At 35.7% G+C, this 27217-nt stretch overlaps 1 protein-coding gene across 11 annotated transcripts in view; it reads left to right on the top strand.

Annotated features, from left to right (window-relative positions):
* Positions 1-27217, top strand: part of LOC139959624 (RNA binding protein fox-1 homolog 2-like) — a 226523-nt gene that overhangs the window by 122880 nt on the left and 76426 nt on the right. The window contains exon 1 of one of the 11 annotated variants that reach the window (XM_071957391.1): positions 7976-10027. The exons of the other annotated variants lie outside the window; for them this stretch is intronic. Coding sequence (XP_071813492.1) covers positions 9854-10027 — 174 coding nt within the window. The 5' untranslated portion in view covers positions 7976-9853. Of the gene's footprint in view, positions 1-7975; positions 10028-27217 lie in introns of those variants that run through there. 11 annotated transcript variants of the gene reach the window in all.

Raw genomic sequence — 27217 nt, 5'->3', positions numbered from 1 at the left:
CTCCTTGACAATGTTTGCCTTGGACGGTCAGATTTTCCAGGAAAAGCAGTTGATCAATTGTATAAATTTTTAGCTACAATTTGTGGCAGTTGCCACCAGTACTAACAACCATTAACATCACATCGCACAGTTCACACTTGTTCAGTTTTTAGCAATATTATTGTAGTGTGCGTGCGTGTGTGCATTCGTTCGCTACAGTGTTGGCTTTACTTGTCAAGTGAACGATACCTACATAACTGAACGTTGAAACTTCATGTTTATATTGTCTCTGTACATTTGCAGTTTCAGAGGCTAGCTGAGCAGGCAACTTATTCTGAGCCTGTCACAGCGCTCACAAGCTCCCTCACTTTGTAGCTACCTACAATATGACTATACTCCCTGGTATGTTGTTGGCCAAAAATTAACACCATGAAGCAACCGAAAAGTTCTTCCTAACACTGCAAGCACTCCACACACGTACACTACAATACTGCATATTTGCAGGCAAATGCAGTTCTACTTTAAAATTGGATACACTTATGACAGACAGCTGTAATTTAAGTTAGTGTACACTGGGCCACTTCAACTGACAACTGTATCATCAATAATTCAAATGTGCATTACGATAATGGCATAGGGCATGGCTGTTTAAACATGTTGCACATGACATGAAGTTAAGGTACATATGAAGGTAGTGGAGGTATATATGTCTATAACACTGAAGATCATTGTAGTTTCTACATAAAGAGGAAGATAAATCACTCACATAATGTATGTATACTAATGGTGAGAGTAAACAACACATTTTACAGTATCATAAATATAAATCAAATGTTGTCTGTTCCCCTCCACCTACACCCCACATCTCTTTCAAGTTTGTTCAATTTTTACATAGATACTATCTTTGAGGATTTATAAATCAATTAGTTTTGATGGGAAAACTAACAACTTTACAAAACAAATTTTGAAAGAAGAAAGAACATTTTTTACTTTAAATTTCACAAAGATGTTAAATGTGGATAATTTTCATGTCACCTTGCTTGTTGTTGATTAATTATTATTTTTTTTTTAAAGTGCGTCGTTCATATTAACCATTTTTCCAGGAAAGACCCCCATACTGGTCAGCCAACTGTTATGTAGTCAAACTAATATTTTAGCTATGATTAGAACATTTGTATTTTTAACCTTAATATTTTAACCTTCCATCTGGGAAAAAGAAAAATTTCCAAGTTTTATTGTATCTAATACAAGTGTAGACAAGGTTACAATAAGAACGATGTCAATGCCCCCTCACCCCCCCCCCCCCACTATTTGATAAAGTTGATGAAGTATTAGTAGTAACTATGTAAACTTGAAGCCATAAAAATGTCACAAGCTATCTATACTCTGTCCATGATGAGAAGGAAAAATATCCTCCATATGTTATGTATGGCGTTGCTATGAAATCATCTTACTGAGATGGTCAGGCTGTTACTTAACTGTTGCTAAGATGTGAAGATGTTTCCGAGAACCTCCAAAGGTCAATCTCTGGAGTGCCTGTTGAGTTGAACATCTGTTGGTGAATGTTTATTTTTAAATACAAAATGAAAATTTGAGTTAGGTTTTCTTTATTTTGACTACATAACTAAATTGTTATGTCTATAGAGCCAGAGATCACTGAACCATCCAAAAACAATGGGAGGTTTATTTTAGAAGATTGTCTATCTATGAAAGCAATGATGCACTGGCACTGAAAGAGAATGAAGGAAACTGTATACACGGGCAGTATTGTCTGTTTGGCAGGCCCATCTAATGACGAAAAACGTGGAATTTAGCAGTATATATAGTTATAATTAACAGAGAAATATACATCCTGGACATTTAAGTTATTTCTAATCACATCCCGACAGAACTGATAATTGAAAATAAAAATAAATAGGAACCAAAACCATTGTCAGGATTTTAATAGTCAACAGTATCGGCCCCAAACATGTTATAGAAAGTGAAGTAATGGTAACCCATGCTTCAACATGCACTTAACCACCACTCTCAGGGTATGTTTTTATTCTCAGCGAGACATATAATTGTCTAATTATGCACTCCCTGTGTGTCTGGAAATAATTTGGGAGGTGCAGAACCAGCAGGAAGGTATTTTGAAACCTTCTAGTACTTTGTAGCAAGCATGCTCAAATATAGGGCTATAAATAATGATCTCATCTTTTAAGAGGTTTCTCCAATAGGCCTGCAGTCTGCAGGTGTATATTAATCATTCTCATCATGAAAATTATAGAAGCAGATATTCAATATGAACTTGTTTATAAAATCAATAGATTCAAACATTATAATGAACCTGTTTATAAAATCAATAGCTTAAACATTCAAATCTCATTAACTTTTATAATTCAAACTTTCATGGTGTCTAGAAGAATTCTAGGTCGGATTTCTCCATAGCGATACCTAATCAGGTTTTGCAATTACATTTCTGCATTTATGTAAATGACTGTTTTCAAAACAAAATTGTCTGGAAAGTTTTCTTATTCATTCTTGTAGAAAGCAGTAAAACATATAATATTTTAAATAAACATGAAAACTGAGAAAGATTAGAAGAGAAAAGTGTTTCAGAATTCCATACAAAATATTTAAAAGATATTCAGTTAGCTCATAATTGACATTTTGAAGTTTGAAAGGAAAACAGCAAAACTTGTTTAAGTGACATTCCCAGGAAATAATTATAAAACCCTACAGCAAAACTGCAGTGTGGTTTCAATGATGCTACATGAATATTCTTTTATGAATGTGTCACACTAGGCTGTAGGGTATAGCCAGGATGAACAACATACTTCAGTCTAAATAGTACAGCCAAAAGCATTGTGAAATGACCCCGGGTGTGACCCCAAATGACATTTGACCTCCCCCAAAAATAATTGGCTTCTTCGACTCAATGTGGTACTCCTACATTATACCAAATATGAGATTGGTCCATGCTTCCCTTCCTGTGATATCGTGTTTACAAGCAAGGCGTCATACATACACACACATCCGTCTGCATGACTACAAAAGTTACAATTATCATCAAAACTAAAAATGAGTGTATTTTATATAGTTTCAACCTTTCTTATTCATTAATACATGATCAGTTCTGCATTATAGTACAGTGTATACATCTATAGGTTGCAATTTACCCATCGTATCATCAAGGCGAAAAATCATTGCTTTAATAGATGTTGCTCATTCTTCTGTTTTCTCCTTTGCCATGCAACAAAATTTAATCAAGCAAGATATGAAGATAGCCTGCAAACTTTTATATCCATATGTTGACTACTCTTTCCATCAGATCACCACAATAGTTTTGTAAACACTTTGTAAATATGCTGGAAACAAAATAACTGAATGAATGAATAAATAAAAAATAACAAGAAAACAAGAAACAGACCGGAGGATTGAGTTAATTCTAAGAATAGCCGCTGACAATTTTGTGTCACCGGTAGTCGTTAATGAATAATGCAAGTCTTTATAGCATCATACTATATGATCACATGATAATTTGTTCACTTGGCTGGTGGCCATTTTGTCAGAGTTCTTTAATTGGATGTTAGCCAGTTTTGTCAATTTCAGTTTCCAGTGTCATATTCGTCTCCATTTTTGAGTTGCAATAAAACTTGAGTTTTGTAACCTGGATCTTTTGTTTTTGTAAAGTTTTGATTAATGTCATTCCTGCATCCAGTAGTCAGAGGTTGAGGGATGGGGGGCGGGGGGGGGGGAGGGAAATGCTGCGTTACTGAGAGATCTTTAATTACTTTGGATTTATCAGTGTATAACTCACGTCTTCAAGAATAGTCACAGGATTTTAGTAACAAGTACAAAAACAGTTCGTGAAAGGTTATAAGCACAAGCCAAGAATTTTGGAGATATTAATAGAACTGACTTTACAAGGGAAGACTATAATTAAGGGCTATCTCTGATATTGTTAATTTATGATATAAAAGTCTAGACACTGAAATTTTGAAATGTCCTATAATAAACTGTTTCTCTATTTTGCTTTTTTATTAATGTTTTAGTCCTTGCCATAGGAATAAATCAATAATAATGATACTAATTGTTTAAATTACCATTTATTCTCACATGATGAAATTATTATTGTACATGTACAGTCGTCTCCGAAATGACAGTTAAGTAGTACCAGCACATTGGAACAACAAATTCATACTTGAATGTAAATAATTATTTAGAAAACAAGAGATGTAATCATCAATTATGTAGTCTCAAGAGTGAAGAGATTTATTAAAGGTTTCAATGGTTTGTAGGCTCTTGAACTTTGAAAACATGATATCCCAGGATAGGTTACATCACATAGCTCATATTTGGCAAGTCTTCTTATAGTGAGTACACGAATCCTATTATTTTGGGTGGTAATCAAAGGTCATTTGGGGTCAGCAGAGGTCCAAATGGTCAACATCAAAATTACATGATCTTCAATGGGATTATACATGCATGGTAGATTACCCAAATGATACCTAAAATTACTCCACAAGTTGGTATAGGTGGAAGCTCATTTAAGGTTTCAGCAGAAGTCAAACTCTAAAGGTCAGGTTACAATGAAGATATGAAATGTATGCTGATTGACTTCCCCATATGTAGTAGAACATCCTTACTGTTCTAGGTGGAGGTCAAAGATCGGCTAAGGTACGTGCAGTATGAGCTGTATCCAGGGTTAGCGTGCATACTACTCTTGTGCTGCATATGAAATGTATTTAAAGGCAAGTCAATGCTGAAAGTGGTTTCCCTTTGGTTATTAATGCTAATAACCCATTGTTAAAATTGTAATGGTTTTGTGAAATAAATTTTCTTATAAATTAAAAAGAAATTCACAAATTTATGCAACATAGTACAGTAAAATGATATGTTGAAGAGCATGTGAATGTGTCAGCTGCATTTTGTGTTGAACTTACTGGGATCTGTGTATAAACTATAAATTCAGATTAGTTTTAAAAAGTAACTTTTGAAATGCAAGATTGAAACGCAAAAGAAATTCTGGTCAAATTATGTCTTCCAAATTCAATCAAGCTGTTATTTTTTGTAAATCATTTCAAGTTGCCCAGCTTTTACTAATACTCAATGGCCTCCGGTCTTGGAAGATATTCGCTTTGAGTTTAGGGTGGTGACAGATTCTGATACACAAGGACCATTGATTAATACTAAAAAGGGCCTTGACTTTTGGTACCAGCATACCAATATACCACCCACCCATGTTTGTCTCTTGATCCTCGGGGCCAGCTGAAAATTACCTCTGATCCCATAACAAAGCTGCTAACTGTAAAAAGTTTGTTGGTCAAATATTTCTTTAAAGTGTCACCATTTTTGCGTATTTGATATTTTGAAGCTGTCATCGACAGTAACAAATTGGATGTTTCCATGAAGAGCATTCCTTGGGGCAGGGGCTTTGCATAGCATAACAAACTTTGTAGGTCGTTTTGTAACCCATGATAGGGTAACAAAGTACATGGACTCCTCCTCCTCCTCACAAGATGGAAGCCTGTATAGTTCATGATCACAAAAGTGTAGAAACAGGAACACAGATTTCTTGCATGTAAACATGCTGAAATCCTCATGATACATTGAAAGCATTAAATTAGCAACTTTTCGTTGGTTGATTCCAATCTGTGACTTGATGATGAGTGTGTTGCTCTCTTTAGCAGCTGTGGACTTCTCAATGATCCTCTTGGGAATTAAGCAAAAGTACTGAAATTGAGACAGCAATTGAATCCTGTATTTAGAAGATGATTGTCACCAACCTTGGGTATCATCAAACCTGATTTAATGAATCTTAGTGTATTATCCTAAAACAAAAAAAGTAACACACCCAAGAACTTTTTGCACACTAGGTCACATTATAGTTAAAGTGGAGAAAAAAAGAAGCAACTTGTAAATCTTAAAAATAGTGTATTTAAAAGTTTTCAGAAAAGGGAAAGAAATATTCTTGTAATTTAAATTGTATGTACAGCAATTTTTGGTGATATTCTATTTAACATCTACGGTCACCAATGAGGCAAAACGTCTTTTTTTCTTGCATATTTGTGCCTTTTCTTTTTAACCATGATATTGTCCCACTTCCCCTCTGTTGTCCCTCCTCTTAAATCTCATTTCAAAGTAAACACAGATTTCAATCATTTAACTACTACTGTACCCTAGATAAACCTTCATACCCCTGTCAGATAATCCATCTTTTATGCTACACCTGTTCTTTTTCACTCTCAACCCTCCTCATCTGTCTGTAATGTGTATTTTGCATCTTTTGTGTCGAGGTGATAGACTGCGAAATGTATTGATTTCTATTTTCCCAGAGTATTTTGATTCTTTCCAACATCTTACATAATCCCGCCCCTCCTCTGATGAATAGGGATTTAACTTTTTGACCCAATTTGGACACCCTACAATATCTGTGAAGCTGTGAGTTATATATACACACATACAGAGAACAAAGAAGTCAAGTTCTACTGTAGCCTTGGGCAGACATTTAACCATCCAAGGATATATGGCCACACGCTACACCCATATATGGAAGTAGTACAAAGTGCAAAACTCTTTGTGGAGAAATTTTGAGCCTTAATTGCTGCAGCCAATTCATTAGTGTAAATTGGCTTTGTTTGAATTTCCCAAATCTGTAAAATACAAACAAATAGAGCAAGGTGAGGGGGATGTGGAAATAATATTATAAAAAAAAATCAGTTTTGGATCTCTCATCCTTTGTGTTAGGAATGACCTTATTTAAACTTGAAGAAAAAAGACATAAATGTTAAACTTTAATTGAATAAAGAAAAATCGATTGGTGTAATATATATTTCCTCAAACTTGAAAGATACTACTTTAAAGTTAATTCATTATGATTTTTTTCTATATTGTGTGTGTGTTTTTGTAATTAGCAATAGCTAAAACAAAGGCTTTGCAGTTTTCAAATGTGGTATGTGCATCATCAGTCATGATTAGGAACAAAGCCTATTCAGGAGGGTGGTGGTGGTGTTGGGTGGACAGGAAATTCAAATATTTAGTAGTTTTAATTGTTTCATATTAAATATCTTGTCATCAATATTTATTTTAAACGAACTGAAAGACTGATGGTACAAAAATCAGATTATCTCAATGCGAGAATAAGTGATTTGTCGTGTCTGTGCTACAAAGGCTGTCAATGCAAGTTTAGACTATGCACTAGTATGTGGTGTACGCATAAAATAACATTGCCGTTTCCGTAACTTCTTATTATTACAGAGTATGGCCGAGTAATTATTTGGTACTACTTGGTGCTATATATCTGTAATAATATTTCATTCCACACTTGTAAGCAAAATATACATATGTAACAAAGGACTGTATTCCTAATGAAAACAAAAAAAAGGCATTATTATTAAAATTTTAATTAATTATATATCTATTTTATATATAGTATTTATAAAAAAAATCAAACAAAGTTATACTTTGGAACACTTGCATATGCTGACTATTAGTCAAACTAATATATATGTATATACTCTGTAAGAAAGCTACTTGTAGCCCTGCTAGAGCAAAAATCAATATTGACACAGCTTTGTTTGGATAAACAAGTTTACAGTACCCCCTATCATCATGTGTTCAGTCATGAATTAATTTATTTCTCTGCCACAGTATCCCTGCATCCTTTGTTTACTATATATGTACTAGAGAATATATATTTATGCATACATATATACTACTGGTAAAGGTAATTGCTGCCAATTGTCCTTTAAGAACAAAAGGATCATTGATAGCTCCCTTTGTAGTTGTTCCAGTTGCAAAATTTTATACCAAGGTATCTGATTCCCTTTGTTCAACCCAAAAACTAAACCCCCATATCTCCTGCCAACATTGGTCAGATGTGTCTCAGACACCATGTTACTATAGCAACTGTTAGTAATATATGCCCTATTCCAAGATTTCAATTAGTGTGAGGTAGCTGACTGTGTGCATGTGTGTGTGTGTATGTTCTCATGCAGCAGTGTATGAAATCTCAGCACATGTGCGGTTGTCGGCAAAGATTGTGATTTAGCTATTGGAGAAACTTGTGCACAGATTTGAGCATTTTTCTGCCTACCCTGTGTGTGTGTACGTACTACTACGGCAGTACAAGGAAATCATGCTGGCAGTCTTATACTTAAATAGGTCTGACCAAAACACACATTAGCAACAATACAGTTTGTGTAATAGAAGAGAGAGTGAGGGATAGAGCAAAGACTTTCTCTTAATACACAGTTTAACCTACCAGTGCAAAATGATCTCTCTGTTTGTGTAAGTCTTCAACCTTTGTACTCACTGCAAGCTGTGTGTTTTAATTACGAGAATGGAAGGAAGCTGCATGCAGTTTTCACTCTCATAACATCATCAACATCACCATCACCATCATCTCTGTGTGCAGGGAATATGTGCAATAGTAGTAGAGTGTAATCCAGTACTGCTGACAGGCAGCGAGCAGCAGCTTTTATAAGTTGATGAGAAACAGTCAGAGGCAGCAGGCATTTTGTGGTTTGTTGTGAGAGGATTGGAAACAAAGACCAGGGGAGAAGGAAAAGTAGCAGCTAGATAAGGATATATAGAGCTTATTGATGCATGCATGCAGGATATAAGGACAGTATTTTACCACCTCCTTTACTACCAGTATTTGTATATTTATTTCTTTGTAGAGGAAAAGACAGGAAGCAAACTCTTTTGATTACTTTGAGATAAGATTGAAGATTTATACAGCAGCTATTTAACCACAATTTGCCTATGCATGTTAGAATAAAGCACATCCGACTGTACAGTGCCATGCTGTACAAGCGTTAATTCAACTCCATTGCACTATATTGCGAAGGTCAAGTCTCGGATTGTTCTGTCGTAGTTCTTTCTGTGGACTGGAATTTCAACGGATGCACGTCCTTGGATTCAGATTTCTCTCCCGACATTAAACCTGAAATCTGGAAAACATATTCTCCACTAGGATGACCCTGGCAACCGCTGAAGCGAAATAAACAGCAGGATTTTTTCAGATGTGGATTGATATATGGGCACATTCCGAAAACAACGTAGCATCGACTGACTGACTAGCAACGGGACTGACTGCTAGGCCTTGTGCACGCTGCAGACGTTAGATAGTTCAAATTCAAACATTGATTGCGATATCACATGTGGTTATCAGTAGGAAGTACAACAGCACTACGGCATCCTGTTCATGTCCTATTGGGTTAAGGTTGTGATCGATAATTAGATAAATGGAACTTAGATTAAACACTATGACAGACTACCGCACCAACTAGATCAAGAGAGAGATTTCATTTTACAGTACGTAGCTGATATTGTTGGAATCTATTCAAGTTTCATTGTTCTCTGTCCATTGTCTTTTTTGGGGAGAATACTTTCTTGGCTTTGGGACATGTACCGGATTGAGTTCATAATGAACTGGTGCCTGTGATTGTGTATACTGTATGATCACTGTTATTTGTATGTGATAGTATAGATATGTAATATAATCCGAATTAATTCTTGGAGCATAATTCGGTGGCACGTGGCTAAACTGCGTAAGACGTTACTGCACTAGTTGTTAATCTTGGAAAATAAAGGATACGATACATCTTTTCTTGGTTTCTTGAGGAAGAACAAATATTTGATCAACATTTCTGTCATGCTTGAGTAAATTGATAATATTGTGAAATCTGTCCATCCAGCGACTCTGAGTAAACACGTTCGTTCATCCGTATCCCTTCATATAGGTGAATATATTATCTAGTTGGTTCTTCCAAGTCGGTCGTTGAATTTTGAGAAGAGAGGACAGTGAAGGGAGGTCATTATTGATCCATTATTCGCCATCGGGGAGAGAGTTTTCCGCACGGGCGGGAAACTTGAGCAGTTTGAGATGATGAGTAATTTGAATATGAAAGACTTGAAGATTCCTGGTATGGCATCGTTAGCGGCCAAAAATAAGGGTGTTAATCCTCTCGGCTTGGCGATGATTTCCCCATTGACTAGTGTGCAGAATATTCAGAATCCTTTATTACAGATGTTAGCATTGAAGAATGAAGTTTCAAAGGTATGTTTGTTTGGGTATATATATAGTCATATGTAGAAAATACATATACATATAGGCCTATATATACTGTTTCTTATGTTAAAAAGCATATTTAAAACCTGTGTGATGACGATTAATACATTTATTAATTAGGGGTATCGACACAGCTCAACTGAGGTTGTCTTTCCTTCGACAAAACACATTTATTCAATATAATTAAACATAAGCAAAGGATGTGAAGCACCATTCTCAAAATCATTTGAGAACAACAAAAGAAGGTTGTTGCATTAAAGCACCCCTCATAAATCAATGGACCAATCCAAAAGAGGAGATGAGAGACTTTGATCCATGATGAGGGGGCAAGGGATACGATAGCTGCGACCATGATAGGTTAAAATGTCCAATTATTTACAAGTACTACCACCAAGGCCATATAGCACGTAGCTTACATGTATGTGATCAGAACATGTGTATCACTTAATACTTTCATGATTAAATGCATTGAAAACTATTGTATTCAAATGGTTAAATATTAGCTCTGTAACATATGTAGACTTACTGGACCTCACTGATTCAATCCCCTGCCCATCCTACCCCAAGGTCCGCTCTCATTAATTTCCTCATACAGTATACATGTCACTTACTATAAAGATCCCAATACCTCATTAAAGAAAATACCCCATCATACATACATAGTACATACATACATACATACGTACATCCATACATACATCCATACATACTGTACACAGATTATAGGTTTCACAGCTATCAATTTTATCATTGGTATCAATTTCATGAAAGTTGAAGAGATTAATTTTGAGGTACAAAGTACACAAAGATTCTTCTAGTGCAACTGCTAGCTGTGACCAACTGCAACAATTCATGGATGGATGTAAGTTATCTCCCATGTGGTCCCCTAAAGGGTCATTCAAATGTTCCTTTGTCTCTTGATAATCTGCCTAATATCTCTACATGGCCCTCCTTAACCCACCTGTCTCTATCTCACGGATCATTCAGGGGGGGGGGGGGGGTAGGGGGGAGCTAACTCTGTACTTTATGTATCATGGTTAATACTGTAGCCATTATGTCAGGGTAATACTTTGCATGGGAGGGGGGTAGGGGGGAGCTAACTCTGTACTTTATGTATCATGGTTAATACTGTAGCCATTATGTCAGGGTAATACTTTGCATGTTATACTTCCAGGATGATAATACTATATATAGCATAGCAGTATTACCATTGCCCTATGACATCATAATTCTTTGTATATCCTGTATTAAGTAATACATGATATTACTCACATAGCATACAGACAGCTCTATACACACACTAAAACTGCTGCACATGTTGCAATTCATTGTTTACTTTGATGTGGACATTTTCTTTCCCTTCACAATCAATTTATTGGATATTAGCCAACATTTACACCATAGTATACATATATATGCATGACAAAAAAAGGGGGGGAATTTGGAGGAAAGGGGGCCTTAGTGAAATTGGATTGATCGAAACTCAAAAAGTCCCATACAATGTGTTAAAATGTGTATAATTGTTCACAGTACTGTACTTAGTAAACACTACATGGTAGTACATAGTACTGTACACACGTAAAGCTGGAAATAGAAAGTAGAAGTTGACGGGTCTTTTATTTCAAAGTGTAAGTGACAGAGATAGATATTGTTATTTTGTGCAAGGTTATATCCAGTCCTGCTCCATACAGTCTTCTTCATACAGTGAAAGAACATGTACTAGAACGTACTAAACTGTAGGAACTAACAGAGAAACACTACAATGCACTTGAAGATGAGCCTATCTAGGTACTCACTGAGTAAATAAAATCAAAGAGATGGATTGTCAAAAGACGATCAATGAGATAGGAAATGATTCAGATAACTCATTTCCTTTCTGAAGTAAACGATTGTAATCACAACGAAAATAGTCCTAAGCTTTGTATGGAGTGTTTATATGGCTATTGTATCCTCATCGTAAATTATAGAATATATATCGTATATGTTTATGACCTCTCATTGGTACTGGCGTCTATCTGTAGACGAAGGGGTTTATATTTATATACACATACAGTTATACACACACATATATATACACACATATATATATATACATATATATATATATATACTCATTTATATATATATACTAGTGTTTACACGGGTCCAAAAATCGGGAACCGGATACCCGAGGGGCGTTACCCGTCGGGTATCCGGGTACCCGGGAAAAAATTGTTTACCCTCATGTATCACGATTTTCAAGAAATTACATATTGGATGCTGTAATAAATGCATTATATTCTCTACTGACAATGTTTTCATGTTCAAATACGTAGGTGTAAGATAAGGTATAAAACCCTCCTCAATAATATTTATTTGCTTTTGTTTCTTTCATTAACTTGTTAATAAATTAATTATTTAATTATAATTAGCATTACTACTAACATCGCACTGCCGCCGCTGCTTATGCTTGCTCGTGCACGTCTATTGGGTCAAACCATATAAATATCCAATTTAGTTGTTACTACTACTACTATCTATTATGCAGGCCCAGGGTTCGCATTTGCCGCGATATTGCGCGATTCGCGCAAAGTGATCGCATTTGGAATAAACGATTAGTAAAAAGCCACTTGCGATTTCTATTTTTTAGTTATCCCGTCTATAATCCATAAAAATCTCGTAAAATTCCTTGTCAGCCTTTCCTTCTATGAAATAAACGAGTGAGTAAATAATTATTTCTTCCACACGGTAGCCTAACACCACACTAAGTCAATGAGAAATCTAGCTTAGCCTAACCATATGTTTATTTGCTGAAGTTGTGACGCAGTTATAAGACATCCATGGAATACTTTCGTTATTGCTGTTACGTTCGACCACGTGGTTGCCTAACACCACACTAAGTCAATGGGGGTAATCTAGCCTAGCCATCTGTTTATTAGCTGAAATTGTGACGCAGTTATAAGATATCCATGGAAAACTTTCGTTATTGCTGTTATCTTCGACCACATGGTAGCCTAACAACACACTAAGTCAATGGGAAATCTGCCTAACCATCGGTTTGCAATTTTTTTTTTTTTTTAAATCACACTTTGCGTAGGATTCGGGTAATAAATTAGGAACCGGGTAGTATCACGTCGGGCGGGTACCCGGGTACCCGGATAACCCGTGCAAACACTAATATATACATATATATATATATACATACATACTGTACACACATATATATACACACATATATATAGTCTACACACATATATGCATGTGTAGATACACAACTCTATTTGTGTGTGAATTAAGTTGTGTGCAATGCTACACTAGTCTAATTGCACTAATAGTTAACAATTATTTGATACATAATGTGCACTAAAATTAGTGAGTCAAATTATATCGTGTATTTTGTTGTGAGTAGAAAAGAAAAGCAAAAGACATACATATTACATACAGAGCTCTATATGTCTGAATGAACTGTGAAACCTCACATATGTGTTGTGAAATTTACAAGTCCATATGTTGCAAGATTATACATCATTTGAGCTAAAGGTAAATAAAAACATTTTCGTAGAGTGGGTTAAGTAATTGTGAGCACCATGGAATAGAAATGAAGACGTAATACAGTAGCTACGTATATACGTGGCTCCATAGGTTTCCCTAAGTATGGAAAGCCAAAGGAAGAGAAAATTGATGCAGCTATTTGTCTACGAAGCATATCGTATGCATGCTACAGTAGTCCATATGTTGTACATATTGTGCAACTTAACTTAAATATATAAGATGTTCTTGTTTTTATTGTAACATGTCCACACGTTAGTGTAACTTACACTGCAATAGAGGGAAAGTTGATCCTAATCAGTTGATTTTCAATCTCGAAAAACTGAATTTTTTATTTAATCAGTTTCATGTGATTGTTGTAACTGTACATTAATGTTTGGCTGTGTCAGTAGTACTATGGAATACTAAATTAATGCATTTCGCAGCTGTTCAACATGCAGACTCATTTGCAGACTGTAAGCTCTACATTATTGTTTGGCTGTGTCAGTAGTACTATGGAATACTAAATTAATGCATTTCGCAGCTGTTCAACATGCAGACTCATTTGCAGACTGTAAGCTCTACATTATTGTTTGGCTGTGTCAGTAGTACTATGGAATACTAAATTAATGCATTTCGCAGCTGTTCAACATGCAGACTCATTTGCAGACTGTAAGCTCTACATTATTGTTTGGCTGTGTCAGTAGTACTATGGAATACTAAATTAATGCATTTCGCAGCTGTTCAACATGCAGACTCATTTGCAGACTGTAAGCTCTACATTATTGTTTGGCTGTGTCAGTAGTACTATGGAATACTAAATTAATGCATTTCGCAGCTGTTCAACATGCAGACTCATTTGCAGACTGTAAGCTCTACATTATTGTTTGGCTGTGTCAGTAGTACTATGGAATACTAAATTAATGCATTTCGCAGCTGTTCAACATGCAGACTCATTTGCAGACTGTAAGCTCTACATTATTGTTTGGCTGTGTCAGTAGTACTATGGAATACTAAATTAATGCATTTCGCAGCTGTTCAACATGCAGACTCATTTGCAGACTGTAAGCTCTACATTATTTAATAGTACTACTGTGTAAGACATCTGTAACTTAATAACATTCATGATGAATTGGAATTTTAGCAGAGACATTGCGAACGTAATTATCATGTCTCTGTTCCAAGCATAAATCTTGTGTTGGTAATTGATGGAAGCGTGTAAGGGGAACACATGTTTGGCATTATATATATATATCTATAGGCTACCTCTGAATAACAAGGCCTTCAGTCGGAATAAATTAGTGAATAATTCAAGAGAAGAGTGAACAATACAGAAGAGTGATAGACACGGCAGTGTGATTACTATATAGTCAATTAAAACATAACACAGAAGAGTGCAGGGTGTATGTGAAAGACACTGCAAGCAAGCAGTGTACATAGACATGAATATGCATAACATGCATAAACATGCATATGCATACATTACTTATACTGCACTTCAATCCACATTTACAATAAAGCTAGATACATGCTTACAAATAATTAATTAATTTGGACTGACAACTTGAAAGTGAATGTTACAACTTTAATCAAACTATGCAACCAAGTAAACTTTTAAGTCCTAAAATGGAGGCAACTAGAAGAGAAAAAACCAAAATATAGCATTACTTTTGTGGTGAAAATAATAAAATACATTAAACATGAGACAAAGTTACATATCTCATATGTCGAGAAACTAAAACCTACGTGGTACACGCTAAGAGGGAGTGCCTTTATCTTAACTATCAATCATACATGTGTATAGTATTTTTCTCTATCTTCGACGAAAAACCACAGCAGGATTGATTTTAACTGTTTTTATCAGCCATCACAGTCTGTCCATACCCTCACCTTTCTTGTAGACCTAGTTTAATAGTATATTATTCTGTGTGTTCTTCAGTTTGGTTTAGTTCAGGGAGAACATAAGTAGGTAATATTCAAGCAACAGGGTACTTCACTCAAGGTAGCACAGATATTTCATATCGCCCAATAGGAGTCCTTTTCAATAATTTTGTTGAATGGATTCCTGATGGGTTTCTGATAAAGGATTATGGCAGAGAGAGAAAATCGAGGGAAAGAGGGAATTTGTAAGAAAAGCTTGCCTACAATAACATTACATTTCCAATTTTCCACTGTGGTATAAAATGTTCTGCCCCTAAAAGCTTTGTTAGAACATTCATGTACAGTTAGTAATGCTGTTGAGGATAATTATGTCTCTTTTGTTGCCTAATTGTCTCCAAGATACTTGTATGACTAATCTTCTTACTGTACAGTTTGGTAAAACTGGCAAAGTTATCCTTGATTTATTTATTTCATAATAATAATAATTAAATTTGTATAGCCCAAGTATCCTGGAAAGAAACTGTTTAGTGCGCTTCACAAACACAGTATGAATGAAATAGATGAGATTTTGAGTTTCGTCTAAGAGTTGATAGATGGAGCAGCCCTTATGTCCAGTGGGAGAGAATTAAGAAGTCTGGGGGTGGGGGGAGGGGGGAAGCAGATGTGAATGCCATATCGCTGAAAAGGGATTTAGTCGCACTGTCGCAGGTTGGAACAAACTTAGTGAGTGACTGAAGCCAAGCTAGGACAATCCACCCCATGTTTTTTTAAGAAAAACAATAAAACACAAAATTAAGTTAAGAGTCATGAATATTAATAGTCCATTATGAAGCTTCACTCCTCAGTGATGAAAATCATAACTGAAGGCGGAAAGAATGGCTAACAAGAAATCAAAATAATTAAGAAATTTGTTTCCTCAATTATCTTATACAAAAAGAATTATCTCACTAAAAGTGAAAATGAAAGAGATTTTAATAGTTAAATTAATTTTCATATTTAATTATATGCCCACCCATTTAGGATGATGTCAAGAACCTACCAGCTAGGTCACAGACAACTAATTACAAGCTTGAAGTTTACAGTAGTACAGCTAAGTGCAGCTTGTAGAACTGTTATTCGTGAATAGAGTTATTTTTTGCGGGTATCATAAAGTATCGCTTGTGTACTTTACAGTAGAAATACCGCCTGAAAGTGATAATTGAAATATCTATGAAATTAGTTCTAAATAGATCTTTAAGATGTTTTCTTACGGGGGGGGAGGAAGGCATTCTTCCATATAAAAGAGCATTTATTGCTTCCAAATTTTGTCAACATTATGTATGAATTATCCAGCGGGAGGTTTTAATCATTTTACAGTATTTATGGAGTATTATAAATGGTAATATGGTTAGGTGAATCATGTTTCATTGTAATAAGGATACAATGCCCTACAAGTGCTTTAAGTACCCATAGTTGATAACACTGTACATATACAGTAGCATGTCTTTAATCGAAAAAAAAATCACTTCAAAAGGGTTGGTTAATATATGCAGAACAGTATTTGACTTGTCACCAGTTTTGTGTTAATTACTTGACACATTATATTCAGTAAAGATTTAATATAAAAAAACATATTCTATAGGAACTATCTATAATCTTTTAGTTGAGTCATCCCGTCAAAAACTCTTTCAGTAAAATTCTGTAATCTTGCCGACCAAAATTTTTGAGAGCTATAACACCGTACTCCGGACGAGACTTGCAAACAGGCAGCACGAATCTACGTGTATCGCAGCATTGGTGTATATGGGAATACATACAGAAATCACCGCGGGCCAAAGTGTGCTCTCGCTGATGAAAATGTCTGTCGCTACGCCAGAAATTGGTGCTTCATCACAATGAGCTGGTAAACTGCCCTTTTGAAAACAGGAAAAGCAAAAGGAAAAAATTTGGGTTAGTCAAAAAGCTGAAAGCATACAGAGATTTCCTCTAGGGAAAGCTTGGTGCTCACCAATTTGCTGTTAATTTTCTGGTGTTTTTGCCTATTGCAGTTCTTGAAGTGTAAAGCCATGCCTGTCATTGATGAGTTGCCATATCACATCTTTCTGAATAAACAATGGCCTCGGGGATTATTTTATCCAGTTATTAAGTTTCCCCTTCGCATGGTCAGTCGATCGTTTGGAACTTGTCGCCAAAGTAACTTTGGAAATTGTTGTTATTACCGAAGAGATTGGAAACTTAACAAATCAGTTCTGGGAAATGTTCACATTTAATTCATTGATCTGTAAAAATAGGGGCTGGTGGAGAGGAATTGTGTAATCCTCTGTGAATCATTACATGGATTTACACAATATTTGATACAAGGACAAAAAACAAAAAAACATAAAAAATAAGGTAGTAAATAAGTAAATAAAAAGACTAAATTCAGAGAAGTTATCATCTGATGGAAGTTGATAAATTTAACTTCTTTGCTCTTTGATACTTTTGGGGTTTATATTAAAACCAAACAAGAGTACATTGAAATAAAGAGTTCATTAGTTAGAATGTGCAGTAGAATAGGGAAGACAACAAATTCAAGGTCCATGCAGTGTCAGTCTTCCTTGGATTTGTTGCCAAAAAAGGAAAATTAAATGTTGCAATAATCCACATTTCTGGTGCAATAATTAATAATAGGTTCAGACAGTGTGGTTCATGTTATTTATATTGCAGCAATTTGAAATGAAGCTTTACAAAAAAGCTTTCGACGACGGAGGATATATTTGGGATTTAGTGATGGGGGAACAGCAACTAAAAATATTGATCAAGGTAAAACTGAAAGCCTAGTTGAACCTTTGAAGTCAGGTTGGTTGTATAATTTTGTAATGACGTAATTATCTCCTGGCTCGCTGGCTGGCTGGCTGGCTGGCGAGCACTGCTGCAACATTGCAGGAATTGTGAATATGGCTGTTAGTAAATTATATTTTGTTTGAAAGCCTTCTTCAACAGAATGCTTAATATCTTCCAAAAAGTTGGTTACTAAAGTTCCTAGATTTTATAGGATCATGAATTGATTGACATTTGTGATAATCAACTGGGAAAGCTCTAAACTTTAACGTTGGATTGAACTGGCTTATAGTAGAAATATTAGCCTTCCCTATATATATCAGTGGTGTGTCCAACTCTGGTAAAACGATTGTGCTCTTTGCAGAGCGAACTGTGGCTGACTCCTCTCGTTAGTTCAGTACCCTATTAATTGTTGTTTCATGCTTGCTTTGTTCCTTTCCATAATATCCTGCCAAAGGTAGTTACGATTGGAAATGAAAACAAACCAATCTGTTGCTGGGAAATTAAAAAATATCTTTCTTTTTATTAATCTCCATGCACGTAGTCCGTAGGTTTAGAAACATAATCAAGTCGTATCAACAATCCTCAACGCTTTCATATTATCATCGTTTTTGAAGTAGTACAGAGATTTTCCCAGCATGTTAAGAGATTAGTCCTTGGACGGAGCCAGTAGAAAAACGTTTTTGTTTTGTAAAGTGAAGTTTTGTATGCAGATAATTTCCAGATGTTTTTTTTTGAAAAACTTGAGTGGATTTACAGAGAATATTATAGATATGGCTTGCTTGAGAGTTGAGACCTCAGCTCATGGAGAAATGAATTGAACTTAACTCTGTAATCAACCACAATACTACTGAATACATGTAAAACATGTATGTGTACATAAACACACACACGCGCGTACTGTACGTACACGCATACGTACATGCATATAATTACTACACATAAAGAGTAGACAAGGATGTATAGGCTGACACATATGCATAAATACTCACACATAACACCTGTACATACAGTAGCCTGTACATAGGTATATCACCCACATACGCACACATACATACATGTACATACTACATACCTTACTTACAAGCCTACTACATATGTCCTACATTCATAATAACATAACATCATCTTTATAATAGCAGCACTTACACTATAGACTTGATTCTTACTTAGAATGACCATGTTATCGCAATGTTATAGGTTTGAACAGTTCTTACAGTACAATATGGTGTAAAAAATAAACATCCACAATATTTAGCTTAGGTCCAGAACTGCATGGTCATGTTTGATTGCAAACATAGACAGAAGCCAAGTATGTTGTAGTGTTTCTTTCAGATTTTTACCCTCTTTTTTTTTAATGATTTTGACACTGATATCAAAGTGTCTGGGATGCATGGCAACACTTACACTTAGGAATTAAATGGAATGATTAATTATTTGGGACTGGGGGTGTAGCTAAATTTCTTTTAAGGGGATGGGGGAAGGGAGGATAGGGGCAATCATAAAAAAATCCTCCCCCTCCCCCTCTCTCTTCTTGCTGCACCACTGTTTTGGACATTTGTTCAAGAAATTTAAGTCATTTCATATCCAATTATGAATGATAAACATCAAAATACTCATTGAACCCACCCCTACTACTCCACCCCCCCCCCCACTTTTACAATTACATGCATCTAATTGTACCACGTTCGTCATCCGTTATCATCCTTGTTAAGCAGATTCAGGAAGGAGAAAAAATTGTGTGCAAGAATCAAACTGATTGTCTGGTAAAGTAATCATGTAGATGAAGAAACAGACATTTTAGACTAATTGCAGCTAAAACCTCTGAAGATTACACATTAAACTGAAGAAACAAACTGCTTCCCTCTTCTAGATATCCTAAAGATTTAATATGAATTCACTCAATGTTATCATGTATTAAGTCACTGAATGGTTTAGCAATACTAAATACTCGTGCATGGATGAAAAAACAATAAATAATGTAGAAGTTGGATTGAAAGAGTATGAATAAGATTTTTGTTGTTGGTTACAAAAACTGTAGATATGACCCAATTAAATGCAAGAGCTATTTAATTGTGGTAGCTTGATCATCAATAACAACACACTACATGTTTAAACATCCTCTTTGAGGAGTTTCCACATAAAACAGTCTTTTAATTTGGGAGCAACCACTGAAGACAATTACCCTCAGACAAAGTCTGAAAACCACCACTACTAGTACCTCTACTGTACATACTACAATGTCAAGGTATATCTTGAAAACCAAACAGATTATATGTATATAAAGGGCCTAATATGTCCACAATTTCTCATTTGATTGACTTGGGCCTAATCCTATAGTTTGCCATTCAACCCCATGATCCCTACTACAATGTCCTACCACACTTAAAGTGAATAAGTCAGTAATCACAAGACACAATGTCTAAATTACATTGAACTTGAGAAGATTATTCTAGCCATTTATATTCATTCACCTTTAAAGTTGTTGCCAATTTGTATTGTGATTGGCAACAATAGATTTTTTTTTTTGGTCTTCTTTTGTTTATTATTGATGATTCCAAAAGTTACAAAAGAGGCTTTAAATGCTGTAATCAATACTTCCCTGATGCCACAGAGGTAAAGAGGATGTGTTTAGATTATGGATCACATATTGTTGCTCAGTGATGTGGGAACAATTGCCTGTTAGAATATTGACTGGCCTTGGTGCTGGGTTTTAGCTTTCTCTTTGAAGGACCTTGTGACAGAGTGTTCAGATGGTAATCTGCTAAAAAGTCATTGCAAAAGTTGAAAATTTTGTTACTGGCAATGGTCTGCCTGGCTTTTGTTAAGCAGTTAGTGACAAATCAGTGGATAAATTGAACCAAAGTTGATGACATGGACAAAGGCAATTAAAATCAATATTTTGAATCAATTCCATTTTTTTCTCTAAAATTAATCCTAAAATAGTGTTACCTGATTTACCTCTGCATCATTCCTTTATAAAAATTTAAAAAATTGTTTTGGTTCGCTTGTATAGCTACAGTGCGTATATTTTAAGTTTGTTTAGAAATATGCTTTCCGTAGCATAACTAGAATTACTCATCACATAAATGGATTGTGTTGGCAAAAATGAAAAAAATATGATTACTTTTGGCTTTATACTTTAATCTTATTCAGGGAAATTTTTGCTTCATATGTTGTTGTTTTTTTTTTGCTCTATGAGATTTCTCAAGTTTGGAAGAGAATTAGGTTGAGAGGTGGAATCAATTTAAAATTTGGCAAATTGGAAATACTAAATCTCTAAGTTATAAAGCGTGTAGCTTTGTGTTGTCTATTAAAGGCAATGATAACAACATGAAAACTTTCCACAATTATGATAATTTCTTCAGTTTCACAAGATTTTTCTTTCTTTAGACAAAACAGTTGACTTCGGACCATGTCACCATGGCAAAGTTTTTCTTTCTATTTCATTACTATGAAGCAGAATGACTTGAATAATAATAATAATAGAAATATGGGAAAGAAGATAAACAGTTAATTAAATTTTCGGACCAAAAAAGTTCCTCGAGATACGGCAACTTTAAGACGTGAAATATTAGATTATCTTAAATGCCACTACCACTTTTGGCTCCCCAAAGGGTTTGCCTCTGAAAGGATTTAACAAGAAAACAAACTCCCTCCCACAGTTTGTCATAAAATGATTGCTGCTCGCCGTCTTTGTCATTCTAGTGAGGAAGATGGACTCTTTGAATGTCATCCTCATAACACAAACAAATTACGGAAGAAAATTATAATTATCCACTGCCGCGGCTGCCTTCGTGGGTCCCCGATCTGTCTAGCAACAGTCAATGTTGCTCATTTTGCCTGTGATTCTTAAGCTCCATTGTCTTATCAAAACATTTTGAGAATGTATCAGGGGTTTATTGTGTAACTTCCGGGACTGTTCGAAGTCCAAGAATCCTTTAACAATGTCATTAGCATGGAGCCAACATGACAGAGTACAAGTAACTTATAGCAAAATGATATTTCTGTCAATATGGTTGCAAAAAAATTACAAGGAGAATGTGGAATTGAAATTAATATTATGTGCGCAATGATTACATGTACTGTGTAGATATCTAATGGATTGTGTGGAATTTAGTTGCACCATGTATTAACAATATGCTGAGGGATTGCTCTTACAATGGTGAAGTAGGTTTTAATTGAATTTATCCATATAACTGGAGAAGTGTGTGGGTGTGGAAGGAGGGAGGGAGGATGGAGGGGGGGGGGGGGATAACTTTAATATTTAAACTAATTAAAAGATAATAATATGTTAAATTTCAGCAATTGTTTAGGTTGGAGTGCCTCTCTTAACATTTAATGAACGACATTTCCATGATGTTACGGACCAATACTGCAACCAAATGCAAGATTGAATTCTCGGGTCTTTCATAATTTTTTTCTCAAGTATGACCGCAGAGCAGAGGAAAATAATTAGATAATATTCTGTTAGGCTTGCCAGCAGTCTTCATATCTGTCAGAAGATTCTTTAAGCTTTTTTTTGGTTTTTTGTGTCGTCTAGTCAGAATATTCCCGCAAGGAAGAGAGTAGTTCTTTAAGCGGCAGTGGCTGCAGCAGAGTGGGTGATCCTGTTAAACGTTTGAGATATGAGATATAGAAGGCACTAGAAATACTTATAGAAATAATACTTACAGGCATTTGGCTATTATCTGAGGCTCAGACAAGGACAACTTGGCAACCTCCAAGATATAATGTCAGACACTCTCGTCCTGCTGACGAAGATGGATTTACAACTCAAAAGAAAAATAAAGAAAAAAGGGGGTTCGATTGAACTTGTGAAGAGAAGTGAGATAGATAGATCCTTCGATAGTCTTTCATCGAGATGTTTTAACACCACACAAAGGGGGGGATTTAAGCAATAAAGTGTCAGTTTTGCCCAGAAGAAATGCAATTTAAAATGTTGATAAAGGAAATGGGTGCACGGACTATTTATAGTCACTGCATTTGGCACAGTAAGTAGAATCTGTCAAACTGTGGATGGGTTTTTCATTAAAGCCTAGTGGCATTTCCACCTTCTCTTCATCCTTTTTTTATTTTATTTCTTTTTTTTTCCATTTATTGTTGTTGTTTAAGGAAGTTTCCTTATTCCATAAAGGTCCATTTTGACAGGTTGTTTGCCCGAGGCTCTTAGCGTTGATGGAATTTTAAATTTTACAAAAATTTGCCACTTTTACAAAAGTTTGCCACTTTACAGATAATTCTGGCCTAAGTGTCATTATCGAGGAGAACGAACGTATAGAACCCGCGTTTGAGTGGATACCGTTGATCTGTATACGGCGTATAGTACTGTGCTGGTGTATAATATATACTGAATTATTCAAATCATCAAATGTAGGATGAAGTGTGAATGAGGAGGCGGGAAGTGATGGATGGTGTGCTGTGCATGTAATTAAAACAAAAACAAAGAAACTGGAACAGACAGAGTGGGATTTATCGGACGTGGAGTGGGATTTATTGGACTTGCGGAGTGAAAGGTGGAAGAAGATGGGATTTAAAAATGATGCTAGGGTTTGGTTAGTATGGGATAATAATAATGTCCTCTCAGAGTGATATTATTTCAGATGTTAGGTGCGATGTTAGGTACACATTAACATTCAACCTACAGTTTCCTACATTGAAAGAAAAACATGGAAGTATTCTGTACTGACACTTTTATACTAAAATGTAGCTAGATCATTCTTGTTCTGGACATAACATACTGGAAATTAAAGATTGGGGTTTATTGAACCAGGGAAGAGAGAGAGAGGGGGGGGGGGTGGGGGAGGGGGGTGGAAAACCATGTTCACAAATGATAACAAAATTGGGATTAGTGTCAAATGGTTATAAAGTGAACTCAGAGTTGTCTGATAATCGTTCAACGCGTGAAACTCTGAGTAACAACTACTAGTGTTCAACAATTTCTCACCTATACTTCGCTCTGTCCAGCGGACATAGAGCACTCTGTGCCAAGAGAAATGCAAACCAACCAAACGTATATTTATATACATATATTTGAGAGCCCCTCCTTTTGCAACCAGAGCATATAATCTATGCTTGCTATACTGTTAAGGTACCAAATATTTGAGAGTGACACCAGCTGTTCTGATAGGTTAATGGTCTTGAAGACTTCAAATTCAAGTTTATTTTTATGAGCCACTAGGGTGTCATATTAGGTCAAAGGTCATCTTTACTTGCTTGTTGTCTTTTAGTCATACCTCAACAAATCAGAATTGATATGAATATGCATTATAAGTAGTTAGTCACTGAAAATACAGTACTACTTACTCTAGAATAGTTCTGTGTTTCCCTGGCAGAAATCAGGAAGAAAGATGAGTTTCGTTTCCTTCATGAACCTCTTTTAGCCTGCCTTTCTCCCTCATAAGTTCTCACTTATTTCCCCCCCCCCCCCTTAATTGTCTTCTCCTGCTCAACCTCAACCCACATGTTTCCTCCTTATACCCATCCTTTTAATCCTCCATCCTCCTTTACTCACCTTCCTTTCCCCACCCACCTTTCTTCCCCATTAATAAAAGAAAAGAAATATAATTAAAAGAAAGTTGTTTATGTGGCATTAGTATCTTCATTTTAATTAGGCCTTAATTCAATGTAATCCTAATTGAAAGCAGTTATTTTTTGTCTATAGCTTAAATACTTCTTTCCCCATCAAATTTGATACACAACAGAAACTTACTTTGTTGCATTTAACTTACATCCACAACAGATGTTAACAAACCTAGGGAAAATTAAGTATGTTGCACTTAAAAAAACATTTATCAAACTCTCGACATAAGTAAAGCTGAAAGCATTCAACCGTTACATCCTGCCTCTAATTAAGATTAGAAAAAAACAAAACCCGGATTTCAGAATCATGGCGTGATTATACCCTCACTTTTTGTCAAACAAGAAGAAAGCTACATATTTATTTTTTTAAATACAAAATTGGCTAATTAGTCTGTCAAGGTATGTACTCCTTGTTAGGAGGAAAGAAAACATAGTAGTTATACCTATTCAAAAGAGTATAAATAGATGTTACAAATGCCTTGATAAGATTTCTACAGACTAGATTAGTGGGCTGAACATGTTCTTGTCATATTGCGTTGAAATGTCTGGCATTTATCCCAATTTAAAATTTAATGATATTTGAATATGTCATTATACCTATGAAAGCATGAAGAATGATATAGTATCATGGCAAGTGCAGACGTATGTGTACTTTAGGGTTCATTGTGAACAAGTTTGGAGAGTTTGAGCATGTCTTGTCTTGTCTGGCCTAGTATTCATTTTGAAGAGCTTAACTCTTGTTCATGTATCTAAGTAGACCATTTAACAATTCCATTGCAGCTAGCTTGAAATCATTAAATCAATTTCACTTCTAGGTATTTTTAATCAAATAAAATGATATTGTTTCAACTTTGTTAATTATGGTACTGCATGCTTTGATCTGTTTGTGGGTCCAAAATGCAATTGAAATGCATCCAATATGCAATGTAGAGGTCGCTGTGCAGTGAATCAGGAGGTCAATCCGGGGTCATTAGTTATATATCAAGGGATGGAGAAGCATTTGAAACCATATCGATGTGTTGATCCTGGATGAACACCTGCTCATACCATTAGCCTCCTATTGCGATAAGTGTTCAGATAATTACAACACAGTCATGTAATTTTCGCACCTATTCCTGCTCCCAGCACCGCTAGTTAACATGCCAGTTCCAAAAGGTGAGGTGGGGGCGGGGGAGAGGGGGCGAGACATGTACTTCAACATGTGACCACTTTCTCAGATATTGACAGACGTTAAGGGACTTCATTCATCATTAGTGTAGTGCTATGGTGAATGAAGTTGTTTCAAGAAAGGACAGAATTAATAAACTGATATTTTATCAATTTTAATTAATAAAATTGATAAACTGACTTGCTGCTACTGGTTTAAGTTGAAGCTTGAAATGCATTGAAGACTCGCCCCAAACCGCGTGCGGCCATCTGAAAAAGTTTACTTTCTGTTGCTTGCAAGTGACGTTTTGTTTGTGTTTTGTTCGTGTCGCTACAAAATGCAAACAGTAATGAAACGTGATACCTTGTTATCTTTAGCTAGACCTGAGATGCCCATCGCTGTATAGTTTGTATACTGTGCTGTGGGTATTGACCGCAGCTGTATGTACTGACTGTACACTAGTGTCTAATTACCGACGGTAGCAAGCTGTGTGTGTCTTTTCTGGGATCGATGGTGGTGTCTAACACTTCTGTTACACCTCATTCGAAACTAGTTCAGATTACTGGCATTAGACGTTTCTTTTTGCGCGAGTCTTCACACCCTTTAATAGACTTGGCACATATCCCTCCAGTTCTGTGAGATACCCTCCACAAGTCTGTATTTGCTATTTTATCTAGCAAGATTACTTAAACAGGTTTCCTGGCTGTCTATTCATTTTAATCCTGCAAGGGACAAAGAAAGGGGAAGTCATCACATTAGACTCAATTTGGAACCGAATGCTGTCATTTAAGGTGAGCAGGAGAACATTTGTTTTTGAATTATGGTTTAAAATGAGAGAAACATGCCTGATATTACAGTAGGTCAAAGTTCATTGAAGCAGAGAATTGTAACTGGTATACTACATCTCCAACTCAGCATGACATGACAACTGTTTGGAAGGAGAGAGGAAGGGAGAGAGGAGGGAGGAGTGGAGAGAGGAGGGAGGAGTGGAGAGAGAAGAAAGGGGAAAGAGGAGAGAGGAGGGAGGAAGGGAGAGAGGCGGGGAAGGTGTAGAGAGGAGGGGAGTGAGGGGAATTAGGAAATTAAGAGATGAAAGAAAGGAAGACTAGTCAGGGTAGGTTAGGGGCACACTCATACAAAGTAAAATACCCAGCTCCATGTTAGATATTTTATGACAATCGATAGAGGCACTTCAATACTTAACAAACAACAATTCAGTGTAAACTTTTGGTGAGGAGTTTTAGTCCAATCCCTTTCCCAAT

This window comes from Apostichopus japonicus, chromosome 19 (genome assembly GCF_037975245.1).
Source record: "Apostichopus japonicus isolate 1M-3 chromosome 19, ASM3797524v1, whole genome shotgun sequence".
Taxonomy (NCBI): Eukaryota; Metazoa; Echinodermata; class Holothuroidea; order Aspidochirotida; family Stichopodidae; genus Apostichopus; species Apostichopus japonicus.
Note: the sequence above shows the minus strand (reverse complement) of the source record. Positions and strands in the feature narration are given on the sequence as shown.